The 25596-nt window shown below is 43.7% G+C and overlaps 1 protein-coding gene across 1 annotated transcript in view; it reads left to right on the top strand.

Annotated features, from left to right (window-relative positions):
* The window catches only part of TAF1A (TATA-box binding protein associated factor, RNA polymerase I subunit A), a 519167-nt gene that overhangs the window by 351389 nt on the left and 142182 nt on the right, over positions 1-25596 (top strand). Inside the window, exon 8 of the mRNA XM_085612966.1 lies at positions 25376-25442. Coding sequence (XP_085469092.1) covers positions 25376-25442 — 67 coding nt within the window. The remainder of the gene's footprint in view (positions 1-25375; positions 25443-25596) is intronic.

Raw genomic sequence — 25596 nt, 5'->3', positions numbered from 1 at the left:
CACCCGCAGGCTGCACAAAGGCGAGATGCCAGAGCGGAGCTGTGGCGACAACCCAAGCAAGTCCTCTTCAGGGAAGGCTCCCAGTTCTAACAGTAGAGATAGAATTAATAAGCTGTAACCCTCTCCCACGACCACCAAGGTTTTGAAGTGGCATAAGCAAAATAATGGTTAAAAGCAATAGAGAAAAAAACTAAGAGTCATAGAATTTGACTGATAAAAAAAAAAACCTAGCCTAAAGAGAACTAACCTGAAAATAAACCCTACACTTTCTTAAAGGTATCTTAAAGGCTAAGCCTCAGTGTCTGAAAGATGACTGTACCTGATCCGAATTTAATCCAGGAGGGTTAGTCACAGCCATGAAATAAATTCCGGTGAGGGAGTACTACAAAAGGAAGCGGAGGAGCTCTCGGGTATCAGGATGTGCAAAATAACCAAGGGGAAGAAGAGTCCGCCAACACGGGAAGAAGGAGCGCAATGCAGCCAGTAAAGCAATAGAGTACACCGGAGATCCATGCAGCAGGATAAGCCAGGAAGTCCTCTGCCGCCACAAAGGCTGACCAGTTGTGGACGACTGGATTCATGAAGATGAAACAGAAGTGCTTGAGAGTGTGACCAATACATCTCATGACCACTCCAGCACTGTCATTCTATCCACAGCCAGCAGCAGCAGAGGGTCTAAATACCATACAGCCACCCACTCCAAACCAGCAGGCAGTCATCCGGTCCCGACATCTGCGCTCCACTCTGCATTGACGCAGGCGCCATCACACAAGCAAGGCCTCTGGGTTCCAGGGAACTTCTAACCAACATGCGTTGTATGGCGAGCTGGAGGAAGAGATGCTGCAGGTTCGGCGCCTACAGCACAAACAGATGAGGATGATAACCCGCAAATTGACAGTGGAGTTCAGCACCTTGTCAAAGCAGTTGACAGACAATCAGACACGCATGGATACAAAATGGACCAACTAACAGGTGCCATAACCAAACGCTGCACAGAGCTGTCCGAGGACAGGAGTATGCAAAGGTGCAAGAAGAGGAGCAGCGGTGAGCAGATGAATGCCATGGCCCGGGCCATTGCTAGACTTGCACAGCTCCACCACTACACTTTCCAAGCATACCATTGCTATACAGGTGGAGATGGGCCAGTTGAGGGGGGATGTCTTGCAGGGCCTTTACCAGATAACTGGTGCAGTGGATGCTATCCAAACTGCCCACATTGCTAGTGGTGTGGGTGAAGCGGCTCCGGACAGTAAGTTGTCCACCATCAACCGCATCTCTGCCTCAGACGACCATGTGGTGCGACGCAGCCGCACTCCTGCACCTCAGCATGATGCCACCTCACATGCTGGGTGCACTTCCAAAAAAACAATTGATGGATTCAAACCAGGAATTGGCTATATTTGTTTATCACTTTAGTTGTTGGAGGTATAACCAACTTCATGTTCACTTAATGGCCTTATGATTTTTTGTGATGGATTTTTTTGTGATAGATGTTCAAACCTGCCATTAAAGGTACCTGTACTTTGAGCATTCAATCATTTTGTTATGTTATGTTAATCGGGATTTATAAAGAGGGTAATCACCGGCAGGTCTCTTAGTGCTGAGAGAGAGTACCTGAAACCCCACCATTGGCTAACTGTCTGTACACCAGGTCAAAGCGTATGTTGTTCCCAGGCCTCTGTGAATAGGAGGGTTTTACTTTTTTTCCTAAATTGGAGAAGGGCAGTTTCCTTGCGTAGGCTTTCTGGGAGCTTGTTTCATAGCTGGGGGATCGGGACAGAGAAAGCTCGCCCGACTTTTGTGGTTGTGTTGAACCGCCAACAGGACAGCTAGACGGCCTCGAATGACCGGAGGGTGTGTCCTGGCACATAGCTCCCCAGGCGCTCCTTGATGTATATGTTATGTTAAGTCAATTTATAACGCGCACAGATACTCAACAGAGTGTCCCGGTGCGAACTAAGAAAAGGAACCACAGGCCAAAGCATTATTCAAAGAGAAGGGTTTTTAACTTTTTTTTAAAAATCACAAAATCTTGAGTGCTCCGAAGCACCAAGGGTAGAGCATTCCAAGCCAGGGCGGCCTTGCGCACAAAGGAGCTCCCGCCTAACCTCTGGCGTTTAAATCTAGGTATCAGCATCAGAAATTGGGAGGAGGACCGCAGCTGTCTCGCGGGAACATAAAAGGCAAGCCTCTTCTGAAGATAGAGTGGACCCAGGCCATACAGGGCCCTATGGGCAATGGCCATAGTTTTAAATTTTATACGAGACTCCACCGGGAGCCAGTGTAAAGAGCGCAAATGAGCCCGCACACTACACCTGCGAGATATACCCAGCAGGAGTTTGACGGACGAATTTTGGATGACCTGTAGTTTATTCAGGAGGTAGCCAGAAATGCCAACATAAAGGGCATTGGCATAATCCAAGCGAGACAAAATCAGGGCACGGACAACCGTTTCTTTGGACGGTCTTGGAAGGAGGGGTAAAAACTTCCTCAAAGCTTTCAAAATGCCAAAGCAAGATCCAACCAGCTTTTTAACCTGGGTAGAGAAGGACAGATTCTCATTGTACCAGACCCCTAGGTTTTTTACAGCAGTATCCATTGCTTTAGGCAAGGGAAAGCCAGGGGGCCATAATCTCTCTCGAAAGTTGTCTGGAAAGACACCATACCGGGGCATGTCCATGAAGGGCTTTGTGGGTGATACAAAGGCCCTTAAACCTGGCTCACTGTTTGACGGGGAGCCAGTGCAGCTGCTGCAACAAAGGTGCGGCCTGAGAGCGGCTTGGGCACTTGAGGAACAGCCTAGCTGCATCGTTCATAGTTACTTGCAGCTTACTTAACAGCGTCTCTGGTAGTCCAATATACAGAGCATTACCGTAGTCCAGACAAAACACAATCATTGCCGAAACCACCATCCTCGGAGTAGAAAATGAAAGGAGGGGTGCCGGATTCCTCAGTTGTCTCAGAAGGCCCACACAGGTCCGGACCACGGTGGACACTTGGTTCGACAAAGTGAGCTTGGCATCTATTTTGATGCCTAAGCTCTTTGCGACTGGCACTGGTGTGGGTGTGGCGCCTAACTCTTGTGGCCAGAAGAGGTCAGTCCAGAGGTTACTTCCCGTGATAATGGTTCGGACCTCTGTTTTGTCAGGGTTGACTTTGAACGAGTTGGCCGTCATCCAGTTGACTGTGTACCTGAGGATACTTTGTACACACTAATGGGCTTGAGAGGAGTTGTCAATTTGAAGGATTAATTGTGTGTCATTTGCGTAATTGAACAGACGACAGTCCATTCGGACCAGAGCTGCCACCAGTGGTTGGAGATAGATGTTGAAGAGTAGTGGGGACAACGCCGAGCCTTGTGGGACTCTCCGCAGGTCAGTGCCCCTTTGATGGACACGCATTCTGCCAGTTGGATCCTTTGTGTCCGTTCTGTCAGAAAGGAGGAGATCCATTGATGGACCACCCTACAGATACCCATATCAAAGATGTGGGCCAGTAGTTGATCGTGATTCGCCGTGTCGAACACGACTGTGAGGTCTAACAGGACTAAGGCACACAGCTTCCTGCTGTCGGCTGTAAGCCTGAGCTCATCCAACACCGATAGAATCACCAGTTCTGTGCTATTGTGGGCCCTAATGCCTGCCTGCCGTACCTGGAGTAACTGTTTCTCGATGAATAGTGATAGGGTTTTGAGGACATGCTATTCCATTACTTTAGCCAGAAAGGGGAGCTGAGATATGGACCTATAGTTCTTCAGGTTGGCGACATCTGGCCTTGCCTTTTTCAGCAGAGGGGTTACCATGGCTTCCTTGAAGTCAATGGGGACCCTCCCAGTAGTCAGAGATAGCTTAATCAGGGTGAGAATCTCTCTCTCCGTCACTGGTAGAGCCATTTTGAACACTCTTGGTGGACAAGGGTCCGCTGGCAATCCTAACTTGATTTGAGCCGTAATATAGGACATAGAGTCTCGGTATAACCTCGGAAAGGTGCAGAGTATCTCGCTGTGGTCGCATGGCGGTGCTTCCACAACCAGGGGGTTCTAGGTGGTATGGGTGTTGTTTATGTTGATTAGAATGTCCCTGACCTTGTGTAAGAAGGTCTGGTGTTGTTTATGTTGATTAGAATGTCCCTGACCTTGTGTAAGAAGGAGGTATGGAACCTATTGCAATCTTCTGGACTGGCAATTGTTTCCTGCTCATGTTTTTGACTCAGTTCCTTCAATATTCTAAAAGTTTCTTTCTGCATGCTATCCGCCTCCCTAATCCTGGCCTCGTGGTACTTGGCCTTTCTTGTAATGATGGCTTTTTTGTTTAAGGCTGACATGGCTTTATATTCCTTGAGCGCCTGGGTCGTATGATTTACACCACTGCCTTTCGTGTTGGTGCAGGGTTTGTTTCTTTCCCCTTAGTTCCTCAGTGAACCAGGGGGCCCCCTTGCTCTTGTTCCTCACCCTTTCCTTCCAGACAGGTGCCACATTATTCATGGCATTTCTCAGCCTGTTAGTAAGAGACTCACTCTCCTGATCAAGGTCCTCAGGCTGTAACCTCCTAGGAGCGTTTCTTCTCAAAGCATCCCTTAGGCTGCCTTGTTTGTGTCATTTTGTTACAGTATTGTGCATATGAACATGACTTACCGTGCAAAGTAATGTCTGGTTATGTAGTCCCTGCACCTTCTGCCTTTCACTCCTCTGCTTGCTTTGGTTGGCTACTAGGCAGACAGTCCATGATCCTCATCCTTTTAGTCACTTCTGGATACCTCAATTGGTAGGGCTCTCCTGCAGGCAATGTTGTGGAGTAAGATACAGGTTCCCACAACCTTGCAAGAAGTCTCTGGCACATACTGCAAGGCGCCTCCACTCTTGTGCAGACATCTAAAGAGGGATTTGAGTTGCCTGAATGTCTGCTCGATGTGCCTATGTGTGTGTTATATCTCCTTTCATGTAGGTTGGTGGGAGACGGGTAGGGTGTGAGGATCAAGGATCTCAGGGTATACACACTGTCATCTGACATCTATACATCTTATGACCTTTGGGAATCTGGCTATCTGGTAGAATTGCAATTTTTCAGTTTTCATTTCCACATCATTCCTGGGCAGGTAAATGTGGTCGTGTATATAGTGGTGCATGGCATCTCGAAAAGTGCACTCTGCTACACCCCTCTATCCACAGCTATCACATTTTGGTAGCTGCCTCTGGCCACTTCTTCTGTCTTCTCAAACATGGTCATCCTGACTCTGAGTATCCTCTCCAGTCTCTGCCTCCTCTGCTGAGCAACCAGTATGCACACCTTCCTCGCTATCACATGCAGGGCAGTCATTGTGAAAGCCCCTGATGCATTCTGGGGCCGCTTTTATACTTTGGAACCTGTTACCACATGAATTGAATTGGTGATAAATTGTATGTGCAAATGTGTCATTTTGCAACTATTTGCAATTGGCGGCTGGCTTGAACATACCGTTTGCAGCTCGCAGTTAGGGATTTCCTAATTGCGACAAGCGAAATCCGGTCTAAAAAAATACTAAATCGCAGATCAGGCTCATGTCTATTTTCGTTTTTGTGAATATCTGTCGTACATCGTGTACGGCCCTTTTTGCATTTGCAAAATGATTTGGAACCGATTTGTGAGTCTCAAATTATTCGTAAATGTGGCCCATGGTTACCATAGGAAGAGCGTTTTTGGTTTGCTGGTAACTTTGGCGCCGTTTGACGAACCTTCACATAATTTTCCCAAAATTATTCATTCAGCTCTGTCCCATCCTTGAAAGTTTCTGGGTGATCGGTGAAGTGGGTGAAAAGGGGTGGTCCCAAAAATGCAATTTCCTCATGCAATTTCTATAGGGCTTTTTGGACAGCTATAAATTTAGCAGAAAACTTGATCTTGATCCAGAAAGTTTGCTTTTTGTGATTTGGTGTAAGTCAATTTAATAAATTTATGTACATCTGGATAGTTGGGTTTGCTGGACTTTCGTGGGAGTCCCCAAATACACAACTTTAAATAATACTACTACTCGGGTTTGTAGTGCATGGCTAATCACCGGTGAGGTTCTCTGGCCACTGTTTCTAGGCATGGGCAGATTAAGCTATTTGCCCAAAATCACCGCGATGTTGAGCCAATGCCGAGAATGGAACCAGGATCCCCATCTCCAAAGTCAGTAGCTCTGTCCGCTGCGCCACAACCTCACTCTAATAGACCAATCTGTGAGGGCCTCTTTTCCTGTTGAACGTCTCACTCCCGCAATAATGAGAGCTCTTGTGAGTCCCGCAAGAGCTTGTGCTCTGATTTGCTGGCAGAAACATCAGGAGAAATGCTGCAGCAGTTTCAGGACACGGGGACTCCGTACCTATGTCTTGAAAATTCAAACAAAAATAAATAGAAGGGGCAGAGTATGGTTACAACCGAGACCAAGATTTTCCCTACCTCCACCACCTTCTATCTCAATGCACCTCTTCTCCTTTTTCACCAGCAGCTATCTTTTCATCAAATGGTCTTCGGATTCAATTGTGTGGTCATTTCTCAGATTGGCCAGTTAGCTCTTGGTACCATTATGTCCTTCTGGGTTACCACGGTGCACTTGTTTGCTGCAAAGTGAGCAATTTTTTATGCACTCATCATGCGGCCTAAAGTCCCAAACTGGCGAGGACACTTTTATTACTGAGCCTATTATTAAAGAACTTGTTGAGATGGAGCTAGACATTGTGTTCGCATTTCTCTAGGGCAGGCAGTGACTGCGGTTGGAACGATTGTGGTTGCTTCAGGTTTTTGGGCTCATGAAAAATTAGATGCAGGTGGTGGTGGTGGTATCGGATGACTCGGAGCAGAGTTAATAGAGGTGATCTGCACTTGCTCTGTACCAGTATACCATGAGCAATCCCTGAGAGGGGTATATCGGCGCGAATGCCAGGATAGCAAGCAGAAAGTATCACAGTTAGAATAGGCTAGTCTTAAGTAATTTCCTGAATTAAAGATGATCCTTGCAAATTTGCAATTGAAGAGGCAGCTTATTCCAATAAAAAGGAGCTAGGAAAGAAAACAACCTGCACCCTGACCGGGACTTTCTAACCATCGGAACCATGAGCAGAGCTTTGTTGCAAGATCTTAATAGTCTTCTTAAGGGGCGTAGCGAGTAAGCTTTGAAGATAAGTCTGCCCGTTACCAAATAGAGCTTTGTGAGTTAAGCAGCAGATCTTGAAGATAATTCCTTTTTTCACTGGTAGCCAGTGCAAAGATTGTAAAAGAGGGGAGGAAGCAGCTCTAGAACGAAGATTTCAGATGAGACGGGGGGGGCTGTGTTCTGTACCACATGCAGTTTAGATAGCAGCGACTCGTTAGCTGAGGCCAAGAGCGCGTTACCATAATCCAGACGCTGATCACCAATGCCTGGACTAAAGTTTTCCTTGCTGTAAGTGGTAATAAAGGAAAGGCTGTTCTACGCAGATGCATCATGTGGGAAAATGAGCCTACAGTGGACACAACCTGTTCTTTCATGGTGAGCGATTGATCCATCTGGACTCCCAAGTTTTTAACTACTAGATTTGGTGAAGGGGCCATACCAAGTTCTGGGGGCCACCAATCAGAATTCCAGAGCTGTTAGGCCTAACCAAACAGCATTATCTCAGTTTTTGCTGCCTTTAACTGGAGTCAGTTTTCGGTCATCCAGGAGGTGATAGCCTTCATCCCGGAAGAGAAAGATTTTTTTTAGTTTTGACAAGATTTTTGTCCATGGAGAATAGAAGCTGTGTATTGTTCCCGTATGATATGATATCAAAGCCAAAGGCTCTTACAAATTTTGCAAGGGGGCAACATACATTTTAAAAGGTGTAGAGCTAAGGCATGAGCCCTGGTGTACCCCCCTTTCCAATGTCATGATATGAGATTTATAGGAGCCCAGAATAACCGTTTGGGTCCTGTTGGAAAGGAAATAAGAAAGCCATTTTAGCGCTGTTCCATGGATACCTATCTCATGAATCCTACCAAGTAACTTAGGATGAGATACAGTATCAAATGCTGCAGACAAGTCCAGCAGCACCAGCATAGGTGGTATATTCGCAATGAAAGAGCATTTGATGTGGTCAGTGACTGCAACCAGATCTGTCTATGTACTATGTGATGGTCTGAATCCAAGACTCTATTAGCCTCCAGATATTCTAGAATTTGCTTATTTAGGTTTCTCCAATATCTTCCCCAATAAAGGGAGCAGCGAGATGGGTCAGTAATTGGAAAATTTGGTTAATGTAAGTTAGCCTTTTTTTTGGATGGGTCTGACCTAAGCCACCTTCTAGTCCAATCACATAATTTGTAAAGCGCGCTACATACCCGTGAGCGTTTCAAGGCGCTGGGGGGGGACAGACTTCTAAGAAAGAGCCTGACTTAGCAGAGACGATGATTTTCTGAATTGTCTCTGGGGTAGAACATTCAAATCTACTTAGGCTGGTGGTACAATTTGGGGAAAGAGACCCTGCTTCCTGCCTTCCTCTGGACTATAGGTCTCAGTATCTCATCTCAAATTTTGTTAAACAGTCCCTGGTTAATAGGTTTTATTATTAAAGTGCACTCAATATAAAATGTAACAGCAGCAGTGGAAACACCCTGTATGCAGGTATACCTTTGGTAGGAATATTGTATGCCTCCCTTCTTCAGAGGAGAGGTATAGGTATTGCTGCACAGTGCAAGCATTACTCAAGACACATGCAAATTGGCCGGCATTAGTGCATGTTTCCTTCCTCACTGAGCAGATACAGCACAGCAGTAGAAAACCAAGCTTCTCTCTCTCGCAGAAGGCAGCGAGTGCAATCTTCCATTCCCCTCAGAAGAGATTTAGCAGGGCAAGTCAGTACAAACTTTCATTGCACACAGAGCATATACAGTTCAGGTATAAGTGACATATGCGCTACCAACGTCTCTCTGGAGGTAGTGCTTAACTGACTGAAAGGAACATATAGGCGAATGAACAAGGGAATATGCAAGCTCCAACATACATTCTTCTTTAGGTAATATTAAACATCATCTTGAAAGACCTGCTGTTTCTGTTGATTTTTGGTTTTCAACGTATAGAGAAATTGACTTAACATCATCGTTATTTGTAGCATCCCTGCACCATATACTCTTAATGGCAGCACTGCACTTACAGTGCCCAGGAATGGACTTGGGCACTGTAGCGGTACAGGGCGCATGCACCAGTACCCACACTACTGGCATAGGGCACCCAGCTAGAGGGGTGACTGATGTATGCCTGGGCAGTGATTTGTGGGCATGGCACACAGGGAAGTGTGCCATATCGACTCTTCACTTTGTTCTGCACCAAGACATACAGCCTGCAAAGGCAGTATGTGTGTGTCAGGGTACAGGGCCTCTAAGGGGGGCACAATAAGTACTGCAGCCCTTAGAGGCCTTCTCTGGTCACAGTGCCCTGGGTACCTGTGGTACCATTTACCAGAGGCTGACATGTGGCCAGAGATTCCAATTGGGTTTTAGGCTTCAGTGCAGTTTTAGGGAAGGAACATATGCCCTGGGTACCTGATTAGCAGGAGCCCAGGGCACACTCAGTCAAAGAATATCAGCAATTCTGCAAAAAGTGGGGGCATACCATGCAAGAAAGAGGGCACTTTCTCACTCACATTTTGACCACGCTTGGAAGATCCCAGATTTTCTGGTTTCACTTGTTCTATTCATCCACTACATAAGTATCTCTTTCTCACACTGTTTTTACATCCAAGAGCACTGATTTGTTTCTAATTCTTGGAGCATGAAGTGCAGGCAGAATCCACATGAAAGCTCTGCCGGTTTCGGGCGCAGGGGTCCAAAAGACTCTCCAGCTGAGCCAGGCATCTGGATGTAGAGTTTTTGTTCATTCAACTTTAGCCGCCATTATTACTGGTGCTTTAGACAGCTATCCAAATCCTATGAGACTGCAGTAATGCAGGTAGGACTCCCAGTCGGACTCGGCCAAACACTTCCTTACTTTTGAGGCTGGGGCATGGCACTGCTAAGACGGGTAACAAGCAGCGGTGTTTTCTTCAAATGAAAATTCTAAGACAGAGTATGTATGTCTCACCTGAGACAGCACAGGCGCACTCGTTTGCAAGGCATTTTGTTAGCATGTAGTGGGTCAGAGCCCGCCTGTTGCTTCCCATGCGTTGGCTTCATCATTACTCTCATTTGCTTGCTTCTCATTTGTCAGCGCGTGCATGCTTCAATTCTTCGTCCTGTGTTTTGCCCTCCCCTGGAACATGGCCCAAGTACTTGTGTCCTTCTACTGCTCGTGTTTTGGGTGCTACTTTTTTTCACAAGCTGTCTCTCTCATATTCTGCATCTCTCCCCCGTTGCATGTTGCTCTCTCTTAACCATGTGCTTTTGTCCCCCACCCAAATCTCTTCCAAGAGTTGCTGTGCCCCCACCCATGTCACTCTCTCACCTTGTGTAATTCTGTTCCCCACCCTAACGCATGTTGCCTTCTCTTGCATGTATGCTTCTGTGCCCCACCCACCCATGTTGCTCTTTTTTGTCAGTCTGCTGCTGTGCCTTCAGATTCCCCCCCCCCACCTCCACCCCCAGTTCCCCCCCATCCCTCGTGGGTTTCTTCCATGTTGCTTTCCCGACTGCATGTTGCTCCCCCGACTGCATGTTGCTCCCCCAGACTGCATGCTGCTCCCCCAGACTGCATGCTGCTATGTTGCTACCATCCTTCATTAACATTTAAAACAAAAAGGCCACTTCACTGCTTAATTTTGTAGGCGCGCATGCGTTTTTAAAGTATGCACATGCCTAATAAATGACACCTCCCAGAGGCCGTTTCATCGTGCTTATTGTTTGTTGGAAAATAGCCATAATCTTCTGACCACTCTAAATGCTGCAAAACACCAAGACAAGGCCATAGACACCGATTCAGCTGAACCCAGTCTGCTTTATAGAGCTCAGAATTGAATGTGCCCTTGACACGCTAGAATTAGCCCTGAATATTATTCAGGGCTATGATCCTATGATTTTTTGGCAATGATCCTTCATTTTGGTCCCCGAGCTGGTGGCCAGTGGTCTTGGGCGACTTGACAAAGCCGGTCGAAAAAGCAATAAATGTAGGTCATTATAAATAGAAAGCTCTCACTTGCCAATCAGATCAATGCTCTGCCATCCGCTACATTTTTATCCTAAGAAAAATCTAAAAGATCTTAACATTTATTCTGGCAAACTCTCATAAGATGGTTTTATCAGCCTTGGTGTTGGCCAGATTAGATTGTTGTAATGGTCTATACTTAAATCTTCGGCTACAACACCTAAAAAAAACTACAGATATTACTAAACACAGCAGAGTTCTTTCACGCACCCCTTGAACATGTCTTGGTGAGGAAGATCATCAAGCAGCTGCATTGGCTGCCAGTAAAAGAGAGGATACAATTTAGGAATCTGTGCTTTGCGTATAAAGCCTTGCACAATCGGGGACCACAATATCTTGGTCAGATATTTAGATCCTCTAATTCCAGGACTTTGGTGGTACCAAAATTTAAGAGAATGAACTGGGGAGGAAGAAGTTTTTACCTAGGAACTGTAGCAATTTGGAACAAGCTTCCGTTATCGAGCTGTTCAGCTACCTCTCTGCAAAAATTTGGAGGGCTGCTGAAAACGTGGCTTTTCAGCAACTCAGATCTCTGCTAAGATATTGGCCTTCTCCACTGATCAGACTAAGCTAGCAGCAGGACACCGAATGGTAACAGTGCGCTTTATAAATCTATCACATTAACATTAACTATATAAGACTGAAAACACAACAAGCAATTGCAAAGGCAATAGTCTCACATTTGAAACCTCCCGAATTGCCAATGCCTTTACTTCATGTTGTACACTATGAAGGAAAGATTTTTTATTTTTTTTAAAGGGACAGAAAACAAGCACGAAGTTGCGGCTGCTGGGTGTTGTCATTTTATTGGCATGTGCATGCTTTAAATAAGCTGGTTCAGCAGTCCTTTCCCCTGCTACAATTATATTGCTTTGTTGTAAAACCTGATGCTTGAGGGAGAATGTGGTATCCGGCAATTGTAAGGTAGAGACGGAATGTAGAACTGTAGAATTTAGATTGTGAAGATAGAATGTGGGGGTGAGGTAGAATGGTGCTAGTCAGTTACATTCAAGCAGCTGTTGTGGATGGGAAGTTTCCTATGTACATATATACTTAAATAAACAAACTGTTCTACTCTATGCTTGAGTACCTGCTTCTTAACATTGGCGACGATTGTGGAAAAGAACCATCCTTTTGAGGATATCTCAAAACCCTCAGTAGGGTTTTAGGTTTAATTGTCTGATTCTAGTGTGTCTTTGTGTGGATAAGGAAACGTCCCAACACTTTCATTTTACCCCGGAGTTACAATGTGTGTTCCAGAACTTTAAGGAACTGTGATTTTCTCTTGACATTTGGGACATCCCTGTTTGTTGAGAGCAGTGGTTTGCTTACCCCCTCTCGTGACCCGACTAGAGTGCCTTCATCAGGTGAGGGTTGCCTCGTGTGGCTGCCCTGCGCCTTTGTCCTTCTACGCAATCCTACGCTACTACTGTGCTGTTCCCCATTCTCGCGTTTTCACTCTTGAGACGATGGAGTGCAGTCACGTCATTCCTTTCTAATAGTTGTCGGGGCAATGCAGGGAAATGTAAATAGTGTTCAAGGCGCATTATCTTTGTTGATGTAGTTAATACGTCAACAGGCTGTTCCCTTTACTGGGTGCGTCACGTCGTTTTGTACCACTGTGCATCACGTTGTTGCTGTTATGTATGCCGCTGCACTCGTGAGCTGTACTAGAGTGCACGGCAATGAGTGCTAGACGGCCAGTTGTGGTATGGATGATCGCGCAATGCAAGCCGCATGAAATAAACACATGACGCGGAGTTGGTGTTTAACTGTTCCGGTGCGCGGGCGGTCTGATGCCGTTCGCGCACAAGCACAACTCTTTATCTGCACGCCTGCTCAGCGCAGGCCAAACCATTCAGCATTACGTTGCTGGGGGCTTTACCACAGCACCCCAGCATCACGTCACACAATGGGATCACCCAAAACAACTACGTCATCTTATAGCGATACAACAGTTGCCAAGACAGCAGGAGTCGGCGGCGTGTGAGCAGGGAAAAAAGCATCTGCAAATTTTCGGGTCACCTTTGACTAAGCCGTTTTTTCTTGCTAGTGGCCTTACAGTGATATGCACACCTTTTACTGTATTTCTCTTTTTAATTCAAGGTGGTTTGACGTTGATATGCACACCCTTACTGCAGATCCTCTTGCTGGCGTCCTTCAAGTGCAAGTGGTCTGGCGGTGATATGTACACCATTACTGCATATAATTTTGCTTTTTGTTATGAACTATGGTGAATGGTGTTCTTTCTTACTGCGTGTCTGCTGGTGTATTTACAATAGTGATGCGCACACCATTTCTTTAAAAACATTTTTAATCGCTTAATTTTTGAGTGGCTAACTTTTCATAATTGCTTAGCTTCAAGGATACCTAGTTAATAAGCAAGTACTTTTGTGTCTTGGTGTAAGGACAGTAAGCTGTAATTTTTTAGGTCATTTTCCGGTGGGAACTGCACACCAAGGTGATGGTATGTGTATTGTCTCAGGTGTGAAAGTCACACATTGGCGTTCTGATATTTAGGTCCTGGGCTTTGGTTCTGGTATCTGATTACTGTATTCCTCTTAAAGATGCAGAATGTTATGCCTCCACCCTTCTTTTTGTCTAATCTAGGAGAACCACCCATTAGGTGGTCTATGTGTAAAATGGTCTTTATGCATTACGCATTTGTGTGTTGTGTCTCACTAAGTGCTGAGAGAAAGACTTCTTTGTTGCTGCACTGCTATGGACCCAAAGGCCAAGAGGTCTTCGAACATTTACCTGACCTAAGTGGAAGTGATACTGACAATCTTAATGAGTTTGAGATATGATTGGCTAAATTGGTTTTGGCACTATCTACCGAAAGTGAGTACGATCTTGGAGCACTACCATTTCGATAGACATATGCAAAGGGCACAGGAATCCTATTGAGTCTTATGTCACAGCCTTGTGTAAGCTGGGTGCTATTTGCAAGTTTGAAGGCTTGTTGGAAGAGTGAATACGCTACTAGTTTATGTTGGGTTGCAGCATAGAAAAGATTAAAAATGAACTGTAGCAGAAAGAGAACCCCAAATTGGATGAGGTACTGCTGGTAGCCAAGCATATTAAACACACGGTCTGCTTGTTTTGAGGTGTAAAAATAGGATAAAGGCGTAGATTGCTCTAAGAAGGTGCAAACTATTGCTGGGACCTCTGCAAACAAATAAAGCAATTCCTTAACCAAGTTAGACAATTCCTCAGCCGTTGACACTAGAAAATTGGTTGGAGGAAAGTGTTTTTGATGTGGAAGCAGTGGACACCTTGCTAATAATAAATCTAGTCATGCCTAGACAGGACACTTTGCTAAGTACTGAACAATCAATTAAAAAAAAGAAAATGTGTGAAGGAGGTGGGGTTTGATGAGAGTAGTGACAGTGACTGTGAGTATAATGAGTTGCACTGTGGTGAGGTAGTGCTTCAAATACATCATCAAAAAAACAAAGTCCCCCTTGATAGTGTATTAGTCAATGGCAAACCTGTCAGGATGTTATTTGATTTTGGTGTCAAGATTTAGGTTGTCCCGAAGACATATAATCTAGAGAAACTTAAAAAGAAAGTTCAGTTATTGAGGCCTGACATTAAACCTCTGGCTTACAGCGGTCAGCTAATAAAACTGTAATAATATTTTTGGAGCTAACTGGAGTATAAAGGCTGTTTTACTGTGGGGAAGGTTTATATCTCATGTAAAGGTGATAGCATCATAAGTTGGGTTCACCAAGATGATCTTGAGGTTTTTCTAGATCCAAGTGGTGAACCCAGCATTATTTGATCGAAAGGTCTTTCGGTGGAAGGTACTGCAGAAGAGGACATCGGATGTGAGTGTTAATATGGTGGCGAGAGTGAATGATGTCATGAATGCTTGTTTGAATAGGGAGTTTGAGGATGTTTTTAGTGACAGATTGGGATGCCTTATTGACTAAACTCATAAGATCATACTCAAAAATCGGGCTGTACTAGTATCCTGCCAGGTACGGGGTGTGCCTCTAGCCCTGCATGCCTCCATGCTTTCTGAGCCTAACAAGTTGAAGAGTGACAGCATCATTGTTGAGACCGAGGCGACTGAGTGACTTGCGACTGTTGTCCTTGTGCGCAAGGCTCCTGGCGAAATAGGGCTCTGTGTGGATCTGAGGGGTCTCAATAAGATTGTGGTTGCAGATAAGTATCTGCTACCCAACATTGCGGAAATGCTAGCATTACTTGATGAAGCCATGGTATTTTCAACTCTAGACCTCAAAGCGGCGTATCATCAAATTAAATTAGATGATGCCGCTAGGAATCTGACCTCTTTTATTACTCCTTTTGGTATGTTCAAATTCACAAGGTTACCTATGGGTTAAACTTGGCTGACTCTGTGTTTCAGAGCGTCATGGAGGATGTCTTGGGTGATGTTTCTGGGGTTTAGATGTACCAAGACGACATTTTTGTGTCAGTCGCTACTCAAAAGGAGCATGGCAACAGAGTAAAGCAGGTTTTCGGAAGGTTTAATGAGAGGGGCCTTACACGAGGGAAAGTAGATGTAATTTAATCTCTCGGAGATTGACTATATAGGTCATAAACTCACCAAAATGGCGTTATACCCAAGTATCAATTGATGAAGGCTATTGATGAACTTCCCACTTCTAATTGCAGGTATGACTTAGTCACCTTTTTGGGTACTGCCAAGTATTATAATAAGTTTGTACCCAGGTTTGCTAGTCACACTTATACCGTGAGAGCACTTCTGAAGAAGGGTGTCAAGTTCTCTTGGTGCACTTGTTACGATGCGATGTTTCAAGAGGTCAAGAAAGCATTGCGCAATAGGAGAGAAATGTGTTACACACTCTGTTTGCAGTTATGTTCTGTAACAAGCTGTTATCAAAAAAGGAGAAAACTAATTTTTGTTCTTACGGACAAATATTGATATGTACGACCTCTCGGACTGTTTATTGCTGTAAAGCATATAAGTAAAATCGGAAGACGGGCAAGGAACTCCTGAACAGTTTTGTAATACCTGAACGAATGTGTACTATATATGAAATATGAAAAGCAATAAACAAATTTAAACAAAAAAAGAAAGCATTGCGCGATGCAAACTCTTTGCAAAGTTTCGACACTGGGAGGCAATCCATGTTGGTCACGGATGCCTGTGCCAGGGGATTGGGTGCGGTCTTGAAACAAGTTAATGAGATAAGAGAGGAAACTATGTTTTTGTCCAGGGCTTTAGTGGGTCCCGAAACCCACTACTCTGCAATTGAGAAGGAGGCCCTTTGTATATAGGGCTATTGGGAAGCTCAATGAGTTCCTCTGGGGTGGAACCTTTGTGGTCAGGTCTGATCATAAACCCCGAATGCATGTGTTTTCTAAAAAAAAAATGGGTTGGATGCCATATACTCTCGCATCTGTAAGTGGGTGGTTGCATTACAGAAGTATGACTTAAGGTTTGAGTACATTCCTGGGACAGAGAACTAAGTGGTTGACTGTCACATCTTGTTTCTACACAGACTGAGAGTGACGGTGATTCAAAATAGGACCTGTGGGACTTAGAGGATTTTAGTGTCTGTGAAATCACTGAAGGGGTGATTTGTGAGCAGGTTTGGAAAGATTTGTTAGCAGAAGATGTGGTGTTACAAGGAGTCATTAAGCAGATTTCTAATGGTTGGCTTCATATGAGTGATGAAGTCCGGAAATATTGGACTGTGCATTATTAACCTTTTTGTCAAGGATTATCTTCTCAGGAGGGCACGAAATTGCTGCCTCCCGGACAGGTCTGTGATAAAATCGGACATCAGGGGCATCAAGGGATTTCCAAAACTAAGGAAAGAATCCGGTTGTACTTCTGGTGGGCTGGGATTGATGCTTAAGTTCAGAGAGCTGTGCGGGATTGTTTGGAGTGTGTCTCTAGTGATAAGGTGTGTAAGACAGGGTTCAACCTATGACTATGAGAGAAAACGAGTAAAGACCTGGCAGGAGGTTGCTCTGGATATCTTAAGACCGGTGACCTGTAAAACTGGACATCATTATGTTCTAGTCTTAATTGACATTTATTCAAGGTGGATGGAGATTTGCATCACTCCAAGTGTAGAAACACGGAAAGTCATTGAATTCCTTAATGTACTGTTTAGTAGAGAATGATTATTTGAATGTATTTTGACAGACTGTGGTGCTCATTTGGCTACCAAGGAAATGGAAGTGTTTTTGTATCAACACTATCGGACATAAAAAGTGTTCTCTAACCATTCCGAGATCAACGGGATGGTAGAGAGGTTTAATAGGTTTCTGAAGGAGTCTATACAAATAGCAAAGTCTCAAAACAGGGACTGGGGGTTTGAAATTGTTGCAAGAGTGAACCTGTACCAACTCACTCCTCATTCAATCACTAGTAAGATGCCTTTTAAATTGTTCAGGGATCGAGAACCTATCACTATGTGTCCCAGGTGGATGAATTGCAAAAATGTAGGCAGATTCCTGCCCTCAAATGAGTGGGCAGTGATTCAAGATGAGAAAGTAGTAAAACGAAAACTCAATTTTGATGTGAGAAATGCAGTCTATCCAACAAAGGTAAAGGTGGGGAATGTGGTAAGAGTGAGGCATCCCCAAAAAGAGTGTTCTTCCTAATTTCACAAACCTTTCAAAGGGGTCTAATTATTTCACAATGCTGTCAAGTTAAGTGATAATCTTTTTTGGGCAGGGTGGATGTTGTCCCAAACGATGCTAAAAGTCATGATGTTATTAGAGGTAAGAAGCATGTCTCCTCTGAATTAAGTAAAAGCGGGTGGACGATGTTTCGTCCTAAACATGTGAAAGACTTTGTTTGATGCATCACTTCATTGTATGCACTCACGTTCAACCTTAACTGTAATTCCTCTAGACTATTGCTTAATGCCTTAAACAGTGTGACCTTTCTCTTTGTCAACATAGGATTTGGCAGTGAAATAGAAGTGTAAAATATGCTTTTATTTTTTATTGATTATAATACAAGTGTTTAATATGTTTTTATTTTATTATCGAGTTTAAAGGAGGGTGTGGTATTCTGCCATTCTAAGGTAGAGAGAGAACGTAGAACTGTAGAATTTAGATTGTGAAGTTAGAATGTGGGGATGAGGTAGAATAATGCTGCTCAGTTACATTCAGGCAGCTGTTGTGGGTGGATCGTTTCCTATGTACAGATGTACTTCAATAAACGGTCTGCTCTAATCTATGCTTGAGTACCTGGTTCTTCATAGATCATTTTCTCTAACTAGAACCTTGGCTGGACATTTTGAGCTATAAAGTTAGCTTTAAGACAGCAGTACATTTTCAATTTCTAAAAGATGAGTCTTGTCTGTCTGCCAGAGTCCGCCATTGTAAACAAGGCCATCAACAGTAGGCTTTAAATCATGATTACCCCCAGGGTAAGAATCGGCACTTTCAAGTAAAGTCGGTTTGCCGGTGTGTAGTGATGCCAAGACTCCTTGTAGTGGTTCAAAGCTCTTTATTTCAAAAGAGATACACAAGAACAGGTGAGCGCCAGGATACACCTCCACATCCTTCCCAGGCTAACCGCTACTACCAGAATCCGAATGTCACTTACTTAGTGACATTCCATGCACGCACACTCTCACCTTAAAGATACATCCACACAGAATAACACATCAACATTAAAGTAGGACACAACACATCCCCCCCCTTAAATAACAAACACAACCAACTACCAAAATACAAAAAAAAAAAAATAACAGCTTCCACCCACAAACACAAAAAAAAACAACAGTACTACACAATATACTCCTTGAGCCAACTTGGCAAAATCCTATTCCTTTTCCCAATACAACCTTCACCTGGAATGACACTTCCCTGTGGAGGTACCGTGACGCTTCTCTGTGTTGGGGCTACCATGACTGGCGGACGCATCACAGACCCTTCCCCCTCCGTAACAGAAGAAGTAACCTTGGCACCCCCATGAAGTAATTTATCCTCCTGAGCCACCTCACAGTCCCGCGCATCTTCCGCAGCCAACTGCGATTGTAGATTACTATTCTCAAAATAATCCTCCACCCAATCAAAATCTCCCCTTTGATCCCTCACATGATCATCATCATCCCAGCTGCCAACCACAGCTATGTCTTTCAAATTCCACACTCTTCCATCATTTAATCTTACGGAATTCCACAATACCTCCATTACTTGCTTGGGTGCCTCAAATTTACTCTCTCCTTTAACAACTCTGAACGGTTTCCTGACTCGTACCCAATCACCAACCTCAATATTCACCTCCTTAGCACCATGCACTCTGTCATAATAAGCCTTTGCCTTTGAATGCACTTCTTCCAACCTTCCCCGTACATCACTAGGAGACCACTGTTTACCTCACTTTGTACTAACCAATTTGGATTGTACTTACTCCTTGGCGTTCTACCCCTCATCATGACAAAAGGAGATAAACCAGCTTGAACTTGAGAAGTAGTTCTGTATGACCACACAGCTTTCTGTACTTGTATCCTCCAATCCAGATTTGTATTCATTGATGCCTGTATGACTCATTTAATCACCCCATTAAAACGTTCCACCGTATCATTCCCACTTGGGTTGTACAACGCAGAGGTTTTGTGTTTAATCCCACACCTTTTAAAATACTCCTTCGCCATAATCAAAAGAAACTGCACCCCATTGTCCGTAAGAATGCAACCCGGTAAACCCTCCATCACAAAGATGTTATCTAAAAATCTTAAAACAGACTGGGTATCCGCCTTCTCCACAATTTCCACCACTGGCCACTTGGTAAACAAATCTATAGCCACCAACCCATACTCATTCAATTCACCCACTGGTCCAAAAATGTCTACCGCAATGGTATCCCATGGCAACCCAGGAATCAATCCTTCACTCATTGTGGGTCTTAACGTTTTAAGAGACTTGTCTGCCGAGCAGCAAACTGGACAACTCTTCACAAAATTTTCAATCTCCTTGTCAATTCCAGGCCACCAGAACATGCCCTTCACAATCAACTTTGTCCTGACAATTCCGAAATGCCCTTCATGGCACAATTGTAAAATCCTTCCGCGCAACGTTGTTGGGGGAATTATTCTATCTCCTCTCAACAACAAATCCCTGTCTAGAACCAATTCCATCCGTACCTCCCAATAAGATTGCATACTCCCCGTGACGCCTGCCTTCCTTGGCCATCCATTAGAAATATACTCCAAAACTTTTCCCAACACCTCATCCTTTAACTGCTCCTCCAACCATTCACCTTTACTAATAGCAGATGCACCAGAATCATGTACCAAAGCCACACTACAATTCCCCCACGGATCATCCACACATTCCTCCAACGGAGTGGGCAATCTTGATAGACAATCCGCCACCACGTTTTCCTTGCCCGGAACATGAACCATCTTATATATGAACTCTTTCATCCTCATCGAAATTCTGGCTAATCTAGCCGAAGCAACTGCTGTACCTTCACTAGATAAAATGCAAACCAATGGTCTATGATCCGTGCGAATCAGCACAGGCTTCCCCCACACAAAAGCACGAAAATGTTCAAGTGCCCATGCACACGCCAATGCCTCTCTCTCTATGATCGGGTATTTACTTTCCGCTGGTGACAATGCTCTAGAAGCAAATAAGATTATTTCCTCTTTTCCATCTTTACCTCTCTGTGACAACACAGCACCAAGCCCCTTGTCACTAGCATCCGTGGTCAACAAACTCTCCAAATTCGGATTAAAACTGGCAAGAGCATTCACCGCTTGAAGATCCACTTTGACTTCCATAAACTCTCTTTCACACTCCTTGCTCCAATCAAATTTGACATTTTTCTTTAAAAGCGATCGAATATTGTAAACCTTCGATGCAAAGTTCTTTATGAACTTTGCGCAATACTCTGCCATACCCAGAAACGACCTTATCTCTTCCTTAGACACAGGAGCTGGTGACTTAATAATGTTCTCAACCAAAGCAGGTTTTGGTCTCACCCCTTCCTCACTTATAATGTGCCCCAAATATGAGACACTCCTCTGTGCAAATTTACATTTAGTCAACTCAACTGTTAATCCCACAGACTGTAAAGTTTCCAAAACCTGAATCAATTTGTTATCATGTTCCACTTTACCTTTTTCCGCTACCAAAATGTCATCCTGAAAAAAACGCACACCATCCACATCACCAAACAACCTGTGCATTAGTTTCTGAAAAACCGCTGCAGCGGATGCAAGCCCAAAAGGCATTCGTGTAAATTGATAACACCCAAATGGGGTAATAAAGGCTGTTAAACCTCTTGAATGTGGTTCCAGTACAACCTGATGATAGGCCGCGGATAGGTCGATGGTAGAGAACCACGTAGCCCCTCTCAATGACGCTACCATCTCATTGATTTTAGGTAAAGGGAACTTTTCAATCACAATATTATTGTTTAAATGGCGCAAGTCTATGCATAAGCGGATTTTTCCGTTGGATTTGCGGGCAACTACAACCGGAGAAATCCACTCCGATGTCTCCACCTCTTCAATCACCCCCTTGCTTAGCAAATTCTGTATTTCATGTTTCACCTCATCCCTAATTAAAATCGGAATGGGCCTCACTTTGTGTACTTTTGGTAGTGCATCCTTTTTCAACACAATCTTGTGTTCAAACCCTCTGAGTTCCCCTAAGTCTTTCCCAAACACCTTAGGAAATCTTTTGCTCAATACTTCACTCATTTTACTGCACTCATCCATTATCAGCACTTTTTCCACACTATTAGGGTCTAGGATTATATGCAAATCCTTTTGATCGAACCACCCCAAAACTGACGGTCCCCTCTTAGCTATATACAATTTCCCTCTTGTGGATCTTCCTTTAAAAAGGAATGTTAACCATCTGAAACCTAACATGTCAATCTTTTCTCCTGTATAGCTGATGGGATTCACATCTGATTTGTTTAATTGGTTTCCGATCTTCCCTACAAATTTTTCTTTCCATATTTCTTCATTAATAATTGTGTACGGTGATCCTGAATCCGCATACACCATCACCTTAACTCCACCTAAAGATAACTCACAAATAGGTTTTCCATCCATAGAGTTATCCTCTATGTTTAACATGAAATTCCCTCTCACACTCTTCACACATTCTTCCTCACAATCCTCATCCTCCTCATCAGCGTCCCAAATGTACTTTACATTGCTGCGCCTACGACACATTTTACTAAAATGCCCTAACAACCCACAAATACCACACTTTTTCTTCAAAGCAGGGCACATTTTGCTAAAGGCTAAATGCTCTTTGCTATCGCAACGATAGCATCTTCTTTCCTCAGTCCTGAAGTCTCTCCCCTGGTTCCTCATGGGTTGGTTTGTCCATCTCCCTTGCGGACGTTGAACGTTGGGTGTAGCTTTACTCTGTATTTTAAATACTCCCTCTGTCATCTTTTCCGGATCTTTCTCTGCTGCCTTGACCACAGTTGCACACCTCCCCGACATTTCCGATTTTCTCATTATGGCCAACACGTCCTCCAGTGGTGCATCACCATTAACCCATAAACGGTCCTGTAGAGGCGAATTGTTGTTGTGCATGACTAAATGATCTCTAATTAAATCATCATGTAGGTCACCAAACTTGCAATCTATCGCCAATTTCTTCAAGTCATCCAACCAGTCATCCACAGTTTCATTTTTAGCTTGCTTCCTTTGAAAGAATCTGTGCCTAATTACTCCTATGCAAACCTTCGGGGCAAAATATTTGTCCATATCCTTTATCGCATTCTCAAAAGTATTTAAATTTGTGTCTAACACTTTGGACATTCTCGAATAAGTTTTCAACCCCATAGGTCCTAAGGAATGTAAAAGTATTCTCTTTTTCTGTTCAGGTTTCATCTTTCCGGCTTCATCAACCGCTGAAATGTAATTTATAAAGTACTCCTTCCATTCTAACCATTTAATACTTGGTTCCGCTCCTGTCACCCAAAAGGTGTGTGGGTTACTGATAGAGTAATTTTGATGTGCTATCTCCACACTTGTGGGGTCTCCTTCGTTATCCCCATCACCCATATTTCGACTTAAATGATGAAACAACTTTTTTTTTTTTTTTTGCTTAACTTCCTTGTTTAAGGTATTCCCCCGGCAGTCTCACCTGTTCTCGCTGCTATCCGCTGCTCAGAACCACCTGTGCTTCACTTTCTACGGCACTTCTCAGCGCCCGTATCTTCGTGTTGCTAAGCAACTGACACTGAAAGGAAACAATGAATCAAAGATGGCCGCCACGCAGGGTCACGCAGCGTGACCTTGCGCGATTACGTTTCAGATGCTACTGCGCATGCTCCTGTCATGTCCGGACGCACCTCCTACGTCAGAAACTCACACGCTTAGAGTTCTGGAACCTCCACTACGAATCGTATCACGCTACCAGCGCGGGCCTTTCAACTGTCCGAAATCCTTTTTGACAGCACGTATGTACCACAACACTTCCTTTTTCTTCCTCCACCTCGTCTCCCGTTGTCGTCAGATAATCCGATCCAAGTAGGGTCACGAGGATTCAAAAAAAAAAACAATCCACCTTGCTCAGTTCAGTTTTCGTTTTTTTTTTTTTTTTAAAGGTCCTTTGCACGCTGCCTCTCCAAATCCCATCCGATCGTCGCCAATTGTAGTGATGCCAAGACTCCTTGTAGTGGTTCAAAGCTCTTTATTTCAAAAGAGATACACAAGAACAGGTGAGCGCCAGGATACACCTTCACATCCTTCCCAGGCTAACCGCTACTACCAGAATCCGAATGTCACTTACTTAGTGACATTCCATGCGCGCACACTCTCACCTTAAAGATACATCCACACAGAATAACACATCAACATTAAAGTAGGACACAACACGGTGGAAAGAAGCTCCTGATCCATTCTAGAGTAGCACCATTCCGGTCCTTTTAAAGACTGAAATCCCTGGTACAACTCTTATGTGTTAAACTTGGACAAAAGAAATGCATGGAAATTGTGTCAAAAACATGGACTGTGTTCTTTAAGGTGTTTAATTTGTATGTCTATATGTACTATTTACATTGTGCAAATCTAACGGCAAAGCATGAGAGTGCTGTATACAGGATCCTAGGCAAAGACATTCAATCTATGATTGGAGGAGTAGATTATTAAGAGTGAATGGTGTGTGTTTGTTTACTGCACTCTTAACCTGTATTTGTGATACTAAGGTATATGCTACATATTGGAATGTTTAAAAAGAAAGACATGCCATATGCAGAGATTAAAGATGTAAATTCATATTTCTTCTGCTCAGCTGTCCATCTCTTATTACTCATTGGTCTCCAGCCCTCCATACACTGAGTTCAAGAAACTTACATGCCGAGTGGACAACCTTGAGCGACTTGATGATGCATACAGTCATTTCCTTAAACAGGAGAATTAAAATAAATATTTAAAAGTGTGTAAATGGCAAGCCTTTGAGGCATCCAATCACACACCTGAGGTTTGGTGAAACCAAACGTTTTACATACTTTGGTTAGTCCTTTAATATAAAAAGCAGCTGCAGCATTATAGCCATTCCTCTAACCTCGAGAAGACATTCAGCAACACAATGTAAGGGTAAAGGGTCCGAATTAATCATCAAATTATTTGGAAGTTTTAGTTCATAAGATTTTAGGGGGCAAAGTGTTATGGGAAAATTGTCACCATCTTTTCATTGACAAAACTCAATAGGTTCTTGCTTGTTAGTGGTGCAACCTCTTAGGCCTTCATTATGAGAAGCATCAACCCTCATTATGAGGTCTGCAAGGTTATCATGGATCTGTCATGATTCTCATACTGATTTCTATTGTTCAAATCTATTTCTCTGGGGAAAACTGCAGAGGAAAATAAAGCATTACCTGAGCAATCTGACCTGAAATTGCTGATTTCTCAGGAAGGATTTAAATCTGTTTAGTGGGACCCTCTGTATTAACTATGAGCATGTGGAATTAACTTTCCATTAACCTCTGCTCCCGCACCAGGGCACTTGTAATGAAATCCCTAATATTGTTAGACTGTAAATTCCAACCAGTGTTGGTGCTGTCAAGTGAATAAATGATCTTTCGGTTATGTGCACTTAGCTGATCTGCTCCAAAGAAGGCTATACGATGTATACTGAGGGTATTGGTGGGACTTCAGCATTTTCATCTGATGGATTATTAGAAAAAATATGTACTGCTTTTCAGCACTACTAGGTCACCTTTGACTTGTGATGAACTATAGAGACAGGAATTTAAGATGAAGTGGAAAGTTGGATAGAATGATGGTATTGAAAAAGGAACTAAACTGACACAATCTCTTTTTTTCAGATTCTACATCAGCTTGTGCCTTCTCATGAACTGATGTTGGAGTTGAGTACACTGCTTCAGGAATCTGGTATGTTAGTAAATTTACCATCTTATGAGAGAGCAAGTGTTTACCAGTTTACAGTTGAATCAGGGGAATGTTTTTTTAAAAGGCCTTGTGTGAGTGAATGGTTCCTCAGGTTAGAGTGATGAAATGAGCAATCCACAAAGCTGAGCTATATAAA

Source organism: Triturus cristatus, chromosome 6, assembly GCF_964204655.1.
Source record: "Triturus cristatus chromosome 6, aTriCri1.1, whole genome shotgun sequence".
NCBI classification, from domain to species: domain Eukaryota; kingdom Metazoa; phylum Chordata; class Amphibia; order Caudata; family Salamandridae; genus Triturus; species Triturus cristatus.
This window is presented reverse-complemented; position numbering and strand designations above follow the sequence as displayed.